Consider the following 11,891-nt stretch of genomic DNA (forward strand, 5'->3'; position numbering starts at 1 on the left):
AGAAGGTACCATGAGGTGCTGAGAAAAAGGTATATTCTTTTGTTTTAGGATGAAATGTTCTATAGATGTCTGTTAAGTCCATTTGGTTCATAACTTCTGTTAATTTCAAAGTGTCTCTGTTTAGTTTCTGTTTCCATGATCTGTCCATTGCTGACAGTGGGGTGTTGAAATCCCCCACTATTATTGTGTGAGGTGTAATGTGTGTTTTGAGCTTTAGTAAAGTTTCTTTTATGTATGTAGGTGCCCTTGCATTTGGAGCATAGATGTTCAGAATTGAGAGTTCACCTTGGTAGATTTTTCCTTTGATGAGTATGAAGTGTCCTTCCTTATCTTTTTTGATTAATTTTGGATGAAAGTTGATTTTATTTGATATTAGAATGGCTACTCCAGCTTGTTTCTTGGGACCATTGGCTTGAAAAATTGTTTTCCACCCTTTTATTCTGAGGTAGTGTCTGTCTTTGTCACTGAGGTGCGTTTCTTGTATGCAGCAAAATTCTGGGTCTTGTTTGTGTATCCAGTCTGATAGTCTGCGTCTTTTTATTGGGGAATTGAGACCATTGATGTTAAGAGATATTAAGGAAAAATGATTGTTGCTTCCTGTTATTTTTTTTATTAGAGGTAAAGTTATGTTTGTATCTTTTTTGGGGGTTGTTGGAAGATTACTTACTTGCTTTTCCTAGGTTGTAGTTTCCCTCCTTGTGTTGGCATTTTCCATCAATTATCCTTTGAAGTGCTGGGTTTGTGGGAAGATATTGTGCAAATTTGGTTTTGTCATGGAATATCTTGGTTTCACCATCTATAGTGATTGAGAGTTTTGCTGGGTATAGTAATCTGGGCTGGCAATTGTGTTCTCTTAGTGTCTGTATGATGTCAGTCCAGGCTCTTCTGGCTTTTATAGTCTCTGGTGGGAAGTCTGGTGTAATTCTTATAGGTCTGCCTTTATATGTTACTTGACCTTTTTCCCTTACTGCTTTTAGTATTTTTTCTTTGTTTTGTGCATCTGATGTTTTGATTATTATGTGACGGGAGGTATTTCTTTTCTGGTCTAGTCTATTTGGTGTTCTGTAGGCTTCTTGTATGTTTATGGGCATCTTGTTCTTTAGGTTAGGGAAGTTTTCCTCAATAATTTTGTTGAAGATATTTACTGGCCCTTTAAGTTGGGAATCTTCAGTCTCATCTATACCTATTATCCTTAGGTTTGGTCTTCTCATTGTGTCCTGGATTTCCTGGATGTTTTGAGTTAGGAGTTTTTTGCATTTTGCATTTTCTTTGACAACTGTGTCAATATTTTCCACCGTATCTTCTGCATTTGAGATTCTCTCTTCTATCTCTTGTATTCGGTTGGTGATGCTTGCGTCTGTGACTCCTGATCTCTTTCTTAGGTTTTCTATCTCCATGGTTGTCTCCCTTTGAACTTTCTTTATTGTTTCTATTTCTAGTTTCAGATCCTGAATGTTTTTGTTTAATTCCTTCTTTGTGTTTTCTTCCATTTCTTTAAGGGATTTCTGTGATTCCTCTTTAAGGGCTTCTATCTGTTTACTTGTACTCTCCTGTATTTCTTTAAGGGAGTTACTTAATTCCTTCTTATAATCCTCTATCATCATCATGAGAAGTGATTTTAATTCTGAATCCTGCTTTTCAGGTGTGATGGGGTGTTCAGGGCTTGCTATATTGGGAGAATTGGGCACTGATGATGCCAGGAAACTTTGGTTTCCGTTGCTTATGTTCTTGCGCTTGCCTTTCGCCATCTGGTTAACTCTAGTGGTACCTTCCCTCACTGTGTAAAACTGGAGTCTGTATTTCCAGTTATCTTGCTTATTGCAGAGCTCCTCAGAGTCCAGAGGTCTCTGTGGTCTTATGCTCCTAGTCTCCTGGGTGGAATAACTCCTGGGACTCAGGCCACCTCTTGGATCTGGAAATCCTTCTGCTCTGAGTGCAGTGGGTCCTCGATGACTCAGGATTCAGTTTCAGCTGCTCTGAGTGCAGTGGCTCCAGCTGCTCTGAGTGCAGTGGCTCCTGGATGACTCAGGATTCAGTTTCTCAACAGGACAGGAGCAGACCGACTCTGTGTCAGCTGCTCTGAGTGCAGTGGCTCCTGGATGACTCAGGATTCAGTTTCTCCACAGGACAGGAGCAGACCAACTCTGTGTCTGCTCCAGCCCAGAGGACCAGGCAGGGGCAGAAGGGAAGTGGAATTCCGGAGGGGCGGGGTTTGGGTAGCTGCTGTGCCCTGGATGTCCCTGGCTCCCTGATCTATCTCTGGGGTTTAGGGAGTGAGATGGAGATCTTACCAGCTGCTCTGAGTGCAGTGGTTCCTGGATGACTCAGGATTCAGTTTCTCAACAGGACAGGAGCAGACCGACTCTGTGTCTGCTCCAGCCCAGAGGACCAGGCAGGGGCAGAAGGGAAGTGGAATTCCGGAGGGGCGGGGCTTGGGTAGCTGCTGTGCCCTGGATGTCCCTGGCTCCCTGATCTATCTCTGGGGTTTAGGGAGTGAGATGGAGTTCTTACCAGCTGCTCTGAGTGCAGTGGCTCCTGGATGACTCAGGATTCAGTTTCTCAACAGGACGGGAGCAGACCGACTCTGTGTCTGCTCCAGCCCAGAGGACCAGGCAGGGGCAGAAGGCGAGAAATTGTAACTTTTCAAAACAACACCATCCCTAAGATTTCATAGCCTTAGGTGTTACAAAAATCTCCATGGGATGACGTTCTGTGCTGAAGCCTCTCACAGTCTCTGCCAGAAGAAACTATTTCGGTTGTTATCTGAGGCCTTTTCTTTATATTTTTATAGAACATACTTTGAGAAACAATTGATTGAACTAATTTGGGCAGGATTTTAGGAATGTGACTCATGTTAATAAACTGACGAACATTTCATGATAATATGTTAAAGTGACTTAAAATGGAGTATTGTTTATTTATTTTAAATATTATTTTTAGTAGTAAAATATGAATTCTTCAGTTACATGAAAAACAACTTAAATAACTTACTTGTTCAAAACTACTTTTCTCTCTCATTAGCCGATCCAGCTTAAATGCCAAAATGGAAGAGTGTGTTAAGCTAAACTGTGAACAACCTTACGTGACCACAGCAATAATAAGCATCCCAACACCTCCAGTAACTACACCAGAAGGCGATGACAGGCCTGAGTCTCCTGAGTATTCGGGAGGAAATATCGTCAGGGTGTCTGCTTTGTAAGACAATTGGCACAGGTCTGAGAGAATTTGAGCCCTGACTATGGAAACAGTCTAAAGGAGAAGAAAGAAGAAATAATATTCCCTTTTTGCATACTAAGACAGCAAAGCAAGAAGGTTGGCGATGAAACAGAAATAAAGATTTCAGAGATGAAGATGTGAATCAAACCACCAAAAGGCATTTCTAGACAGCGTTCGACCTGACCACAGAGGGTGACTCTGTGGTCCTTTGACTTTGTGAATGAGCACAATGAAATGCCATCTATTGATGCCTCTTATGATCAGAACTCTTTTTTAATAAAACAAATAAAACGAATCTTTGAACATAATGTTCCAGTTGAATGCGAAACAAAAAAATATGGAAGACATTTTGATAAAAATTTTTCCTGTTAAAAAACCATGAACATTGGCTCTGGTGAAGATTACTGTCAATGAGAAATTCATACGATCCATTTGTGTGGACTGAAGGAAACCATCCCAATGCATGCTAGAATTCTTTGGAGCAGTGATCTCAGTTTCCTTATGTTGTCGTCAGAATAGGCATGACAAACTATACCTGTAGAAAGGGGAAATTTCTGTGCACTTACAATGAGCTGATCGTCCATGTTCTATGGTGGGCTGTGCAAATAAACTCCTTTTAGCACTGCAGTGTCTCATGAGGATGCACACTAGTAAATCTAAAGTGTTCGGATAGTTCAGTATTAATTATTGTTTAACCTTGCACCTAGTCATTGTTATAACTGCAATAATTCATTCTATATCTGTTGTATCAGGATTTTTCTTTTGGACTTTCCACATATTCATAGATACAGTTAGAGCCACATTCATAGAAAGACTTCTGGTGTGGCCAGTTTTTAGGTGACTTTTTAATCCAAAACTATTGTGTCATAAATGTTTTTTGGTAGTATTCTTTGGTCCACCGTATTCCTGCGACCCAGTGCATTATCTGTCCCTGGATCTCTCTAGTGTCTTTCTACTGAGCTTACCCATTAATGACAGGATTAGTGTTTACTGTAGTAATAAAACAAAAGTTTTCTGCTTTGTATTTCTCAACCAATTATTATAAGAAGACTGTCATCAATCCCCTTGATTAAAACTAGAGTAAAGGAGTTGACATGAAATATCTCCAGTGTTTTCACTATTTATAGAAAACCCAGACCCTGCAAACACCCATATGTGTTTTCTGAGAGGAGTTAAATGGTACTTTAAAACAAAACACAGGATGGATGATTTCAGAATCTAACTCAATGTATTAATTATTTTGCTTCAGATCTTCAATACATTTTGAGAACAGCTGAAATGCAGAGGTAAACTGTAGTGCTTTGTGTAGCAATATTTGGTGAGAGCATGCTTTTAATGCCATCCAAGAAAGCAACAATGTATCTCAAAAGATTCTAGTGTATCACAAGGCACAAAGTTCTCTGCAAAATCAGGAAGAGGGAGTGTGACAATGTGAAGTTGAACACTATGTACATTTAAGTGAAAACTCTTGCTACCTTTTCACCCTTGAATATCCGCAGATGTGTCTGCACGTGACAGTGTAAAAATAAAAAAACAAAGTTTTATGTCTAATGAAAAGTTTTGTTCATTCTAAGCCACCACTGTAAGAATGAAAGCTTAGTTTCTATACATGAAAAAGAATAAATAATTAGTCCTCTCTATCATAGAGATTTTGAAATGCTTATTACAATTTACCATAAGGAAGGAATTAACCCAAACATTTTCAGGTAAAGCCAGAAACAGTCACTTCCCATTTATAGAATAGCTTCTAGGACAGTGCTAGGCACACAGTAGATTTTCATCAAAGCTGAGTGACAGGAAGAAGAACTCAGCTGACCCTTGGGAAGACCTGGCTTTACTCCTAGTGTGTCTTTGAAAAAGTTACTAATAATCCTGCGGCGTGAATATTAACAATTCTATTAACACCTGCCTGTTGTCACTTTATGCTTCTAGAGCAAATATATAGTGAAACTTCTTTGATGGTGTTTATTGAAAAAATATTTTTAAATAAGTACAATCTGGAACATTTAACATCCTTTGAGTCCCAGTAAGAAATTCTATTTTCATGTTCTTAATAGGACATAAAACAACACAGACTTAGCTTATTTTGGTTGATAATTATTCTTCCCGTTTTGGTTTGTTGTTTATCACAAATTATTAATTTCTTCAGTTTTGCAGAAATGAAATTAAAAAATAATCTTTTGGATGTTTTAGGTGATTTAAAAATATACTGTGTTGGTGGTGAATGACTATTGATGACCGTGTTAAGTGCAACTGTACTGTAAGTGAAATGTAATTATTTCTGTGTATCATATGGAGTAACTAAGGTCATTGTTTTTGAAATTTTGTTTGAAATTCATATATCTTATTTCAAAGGATAGCATAATATCTGCATTATGCTGGAAAAAAATAGACCTTTGGAGAATACTTAAATAAAACATGTGCATGCTTGAACAGGACAACATGGTTGACTATGGCCCTTTTTTCTTAGATTTAATCCCTTTCCAAAAGATGTGTCACACTAACAATAAATCTAAAAGGACACTGTGGATCATGCAGACTAAGAGAACTCAAAACATCACTGTACTGTAAACTAGTTACGACAATAGCTTTTCTCCAACTGTAGGATGCCAGAGAGATACATCGTGGAGTGGGCAATCACTTAGAAAGCCCAGACTTTGAGCTAGACATACTCTTATCACTGTTGCTTGTATCAAGCAAAGCTAAGTTGAAAAATTGTAGCAATGGTCAGAGCTTGTTTCAATTCTTAGTCAAAATAGAGGGGTCTGGGGTAAGAAAATGGGTGACTTATATGCCTCTAACTATATGCATATACATAGATAAATGAGAGATATGATAGATAGATAGATAGATAGATAGATAGATAGATAGATAGATATAAATAAATTATTGGTGATAATAGAAATAGATAGCTAGATAAATAGATGATAGGGATAGATAAATGATTGGTGATGATTGATAGATAGATAGATAGATAGATAGATAGATAGATACATACATACATACATACATACATACACATGTACATAAATACATAGATGAGAGATAGATGATGATAGATGATTAATTGACAGATACTAGTTTTGTTTTAAGATATACTGCATTTTTTTACATTTTAATTAAAATATAACTATATCACTACCCCCTTTCCTTTCCTCCCATGATTCCCTCCCATTTTTGCCCCTTCTAATGTTTCTATCCCCCCTCAAACTGAGAGCCTCTTTTTTTAAATGTTGTTAAACTCATATATGAGAGAATGTACAAAAACAATCGACAGAGTTCATTTTTGTTGTATGTGTGTATATGGCTTCAGAGACAACCCTTACGTATTAGATAACACAATCAGGGAGGTCATCCCTGTTCAAATGATGTGCATGTACTGACAGCCTTTTCAATATCCTGGAAGAGACAAAAGGGGGAAATTGCAGTTAAAAACAATTAAGAAGGAAAGGAGACAAGCCATTTAGTACAAAGACTACTTTTCACTCTTTCTGTATATTATCCTTTCAGTATACAGTCTCCATATTTTTGGTGATTATTTTATATAATGCGCTGTGACATGCTGACATATCAGTCCTGCCTTTAAGAAGTTCCTTGCTCCTCTCTCTTTCCTTCACTTTAGTCACCACAGTAGCTTGGAAAGAGCCTCTGGGGAGTTTCTCTCATGTCTACCAGCAACATCGCTCAAAAGAATAAAAACAGTTCTTGATTTCAAGCACAAGAGTCCTCTGAGTCTCATAAGATAGACAAGCCCTCTTCCCGGAAGAGTTATTGAAGTATTTTCTTGGTTAACTCACAGGTGTAAAGACGGTTATTGCCCTGTGTAAACCTGAATAGAATTTTCAATATGATTATGTAGAGACACCGTTTTTTTATTGAAAATAAAAATTCAAACTATTTCTATCTCAGCTAGTTGCATTTAAGAGAGTAAAATTTTTCTTATAGTGCTATTATGTCTTATTTCTAAGTAATTAATATTTTAAACAACAATATGCTTGAAATAGCTATATTTATAGCAAAGGCTTTCCCATAGTAATAATGTTTTGGTTTTGACTCTCCAAAGCTGCACCCTACGTATCCATCTCTTCTCCTCAAACATCCTCCGGTTCTACTTTAGTTGATGAATCAGCATTTTTTTTAATTTAATTTAATTTGGGTTTTTACTTCTTCACTTTACATCTCACTCACTGCCCCCTCCAGTCACAATTCTTCCTCCATCACCCCCCCTTCTCCTATGAGTGGCTGTATCCCCATAAGAATTCCTCCTATCCTGGTACTTTGCTAAGTCTTTGCAAAACTAGGCACTTCCCCTCCTACTGAGACCAGACAAGGCAGCCCAGCTAGTACAACTTATTCCAAGGACAGGCAACTGCTTTTGGAATAGCTCCCATTCCAGTTGTTCAGGACCCACATGAAGGTCAAGGTGCACATCTGCTACGTATGTGTGAGGAGGCCTAGGACGGCCTGTGTATGTTCTTTGGTTGGTGATTCAGACTCTGAGAGCCCCAGGAGTTCAGCTGAGTTGACTCTGTTGATATTCCTGTCAAGTTCCTATCCCCTTTGATGCTGCAATCCTTCTTCCTATTCTTCCATAAAAGTCCCCAAGCACCCATCCACTGTTTGAGCCAGCATTTTTAATATTTGGTTTCAGTCTACTCAATTGCTTTGTCAGGGTTGTGAATTAGAAGACCAAAAGGCATTTTACCTATTATCAGTTTTCAGTAGTTATTCTCTAAGAGTCTAAGGCCATGCACAGCAGAGAACAAGAACCTAAAATAACACAATAAGAAACAACTCTTAAGAACTGCAAAAGGAGAAGTGAGACTTGAAATTGAAAGAACTTTGAATTGGGTTAAAGAATTGCTCAAATTTCCCTATCAACTCACCTTCTTTAGCAGATAAAAGATTTTATATCAGAATATAGCAAAAAATAAAAAATAAAAGTAGAATATTATGCCAACCTAGGAAGAAATCAATACACAAATTGTCAAACTCAACCTCTAACATGTTCTTTCAGCATACAGTTTTTTAAATTGATTCATAGTGAGCTCTAAGCAATGATGACTACCAACCATGAAAACACAAAAACAATGAGACTGCCCACCAGGCCAATCATTAAACATTTTCTATACAGAAAATGTCAGAACCAATAAATAGCAAGTCATGGAATCCCTAATTGAAAAGCATAACAATTAAAATTAAAATGTAACATTCTGTAAAACAGTTTCTATTGTTTAGAAATATTGTGATGCAGTAGCTTCTTCTAAATTCAAACATTATCAAAGACAGATAATCAACTTTTCTTTCTTTTTTATCAATCTAAAACTGTTCCTCACCTTAAAGTTTACTGCTATGAAAAGCTTTTGGATTCACCATTAGTAATTAAAATAAAATGAAAACTAGCTATGAAACATTATCTTTATGACAAGGAATTTTCCAGAAACCCCACAACTATGCAACATTGTATATGTTTGTGAGAATGAAGAAAACTTGAGTGTTACAGAGACTTGCTTTCATTTTAAAGCAAAGTCTGCCAAACTTTAAAAGTTGCTGATGAAATATGTAATCATAGTACCTAATCAGATCCCAGGCTAAGTCCTAGAAGCTAGGGATAACAGAATAGAAATATTCGGAAGTTATATAAATCACCTTGATTTCTCCACTTCACTATCCTTTGTAACTTTTTAAAGTCTTGCATACATTTTTTAGAGAATGGCCACAAAGGGCCTATTGGCATTTAGTACCACACGCAAAATGAGGTACTAAGAGACTCTGATGGGCAAAATAACTGCATTCTTCAGCATCCCAAATAAATATGATAAAGTTAAAATGCCTCTGCTTATTTCCATCTTTACAAAGAAATCCAAAAATTTTATTTGTCCCTAATAAAATAAAAGGCTTCCATAAACTGTAAACACAGGCATTTGATTTATAGGGAACTGTAGGAAATTTAATGTACCTTTTAAAATGGTACTTGGGAGGTAACTACCTGCCATAAAACTTCTTCTTTTGGCTTCATCGTTTTCTTGTTTTATGTTCAAAAATAACACTGGCATTAAGAATAATTTCTCTTTATCCTCCATCTCAATCTTTCCCTTTCTACCACCCAAATGGTAAATTTATTATCCATTGTATTGTGCCCAAAACTTCTTTGACATGAAATTTTGAAGTGTAATTCTCATTCAAAAGACATGCATGTGAGAATACATGTGGCATTATTGTTGTCCAATCCACATAATACATTGTAGAAATTTGATGGGATATTGTAGTTTTATAAAATTCTTTAAAATTGCTATAAAGATATAATTTCTCAAAAATGGTTTCAGAAAGAAAAATATTATTTCTGAATACCATCTACACACTAGGTCTATGCAACAAGAAAGAACTAATAGAAATGTGTACTGTATTGCTAAAAGGAAGTGTATCAGCAAGTGCCACTGTCTAAAGCAAGATGTATCTAGTCACTCAAGGGTAGAGAAGTCAAATAATTAAGTCATGGGTGGCTCTAGAAACTGGAATCGAGAAAGCCTTTCAGGGACCCAAGGTCTGAAGCCTGGAAGGATTTAGTGTTAGGTCAGTTTCTCAAACATACCTAAAATTTAGTTTAGTGACAAAAATTCTGTGATTTGGATAAATTTTGGTGCAATTATTTATGATTAGATATAGATTTATTAGTTTTGTAAGGATGCTAAAAAATAATTCAAGACGTATTTTCTGTTAGCTGTCTCTTCTAGATATATTATGGCAACCCAATTCTGAGCAAATGTAGGAACAATTACAATGGAAGCAGTTTGACGACTGGAATTCAGGGCAAAAATCAGACAGTGATGTGTCTGGTTTAAGTAGCTGAATGTCCATTATTCTGTTTACCTATTTTTTTTAACTCTTCTGAAATCTATTCAAAATTTAAATACAAATGATAACCAGAATAACTATTGTTTTCTCTTTTTTATGAAACTATAGTCCTTTTTTGCTATTTAAATTTTTTTCGTACAATATATTTTGATCATTTTTTCTTTTCCCCAATACCTATCAGGTCTATTCCCCACTCCACTCTCACTCAATGTATCATCCTTCATCTCTTAAAAAAAATAATGTACATGCACATACACATAAATGCGTGCACACGTGCATGCACACAGACACAGACACACACACACACACACGTCTGCCCTATAGAGGAACTTTCTCTCACATCAGTTATCTGTAGAGGAATTTTAAACCAGCAACATGGCTGCACTGGCAAGGAATTATACCCAAAGACCTTCTAGGTCTATGTGATCTGGCTGAAATGCAGACACTCTGGATTGCAGTATAATATAGCTAGTATAATACAGACATGCTATTGGTGCACACCTTTAAGCCCTAACAATGAAAATAAGTTTAGTTTGTAGAAGGAAGGCGTTGTTTGAAAGTGATGTCTAATTTAAGAGCAGACAAAGTGACAAACCAGAGAAAGATTTAACAGAATGAGTCAGAGATAGGATATCCCCAAGTCTCACAAGAACAGCACAGCAGAGAAGAGATTAATTAAGAGAACAGCACAGGAAAGACAGGCTACAAAAGAGCAGTGCAGGGAAAGAGAAGGGAAGGCATGTGTGTGCCATGTGATATGCACTGGCAGTTTTACTGGGGCCATTTTACAGAGAGAACAAGCTAGACACAGGTGAAGACAGAATTACCCAGAGAAAAAAAAGCCAGAAGATTAGAAAAAAAAGTTAGGATGAATAGAGGCAGAGCAATTCTGTCAAAATCCATGAAAAGCCAGATTGAATCAGCCATCTTGGAAGATTCAATTGTATGAAGGCTAGAAGTTTCCAGGCCAGAGGCCTATGGATAATTAGAACAGAGAAGTTCTCTAAGATCAGGCAAAGCCAATGCACTCACCCAGCTTGGGTGTGACTCTCATCTCATCCCATCACCTGAGGAAATAAAAGCACCATTTCCCTTCTCCGTGCTGCCATGTCGTTTGTGTTGAACTTGTGAAGGTCTTATGCACGCTGTCATAATCTGTCACACATGCACCAGCCCTGTTGTGTCTGAGAAACTCGGCTTCATTAGAGCCATCCACCATTAGCATCCATTAGCAGTCCTTCTGCCTCCTCTTCCACTCAGATCCCTGAGCCTTGTGTGGGAGGTTGGGTGGTTAAAGACATCTCATTTCAGTGTGAGTGCTTCAAAGTCTCTCGCTCTGTACACTCTGTAGCTATAGGTCTATGTGCCAATTACCATTTACTTTCTCTGATGAGGCTTACCTGGTGCACTGGGTATATGGATATAACAATGTCATTAGGAGTTGTTTTTATGGCCGTGTTTATTTATCAGAATAATAGCAGGTTCTCCCCTAGAGCCTATGACTTACCTAGTCTCAGGTTCTTGTTCCTATTAGCAGTATCAGCCATAGGGCCTATCTGATGAAACGAATCTGAAATTCATTTTTAAATAAACTACTTGATTACTCCCATAACTATTGCACCAATGAACACATCTTACAAATAGATTGTTATAGCCAGCAAAATTAATACTTAGATGAAATTTATGATTACAGTTCTCCTCTGTTACCATGCATACCACCTTCCAGCACTATGAATACTAGCCAACAGGAGTAAAGCTTCCAGTTGAGGAGAATCGGCTAGATTTCTCCATGCTATAAGTGTATAGTATAGTATAGTATA

At 37.3% G+C, this 11,891-nt stretch overlaps 1 protein-coding gene across 1 annotated transcript in view; it reads left to right on the forward strand.

Moving 5' to 3' along the window:
- Kcnd2 (potassium voltage-gated channel subfamily D member 2) overlaps positions 1 to 5,654 on the forward strand; it is a 479,008-nt gene extending 473,354 nt beyond the window's left edge. The window contains exon 6 of the mRNA XM_028762623.1: positions 3,022 to 5,654. Coding sequence (XP_028618456.1) covers positions 3,022 to 3,199 — 178 coding nt within the window. The 3' untranslated portion in view covers positions 3,200 to 5,654. The remainder of the gene's footprint in view (positions 1 to 3,021) is intronic.
- Positions 5,655 to 11,891: the final 6,237 nt, after the last annotated feature.

The sequence above is a fragment of the Grammomys surdaster genome, unplaced genomic scaffold (assembly GCF_004785775.1).
Source record: "Grammomys surdaster isolate TR1022 unplaced genomic scaffold, NIH_TR_1.0 134, whole genome shotgun sequence".
Taxonomy (NCBI): Eukaryota; Metazoa; Chordata; class Mammalia; order Rodentia; family Muridae; genus Grammomys; species Grammomys surdaster.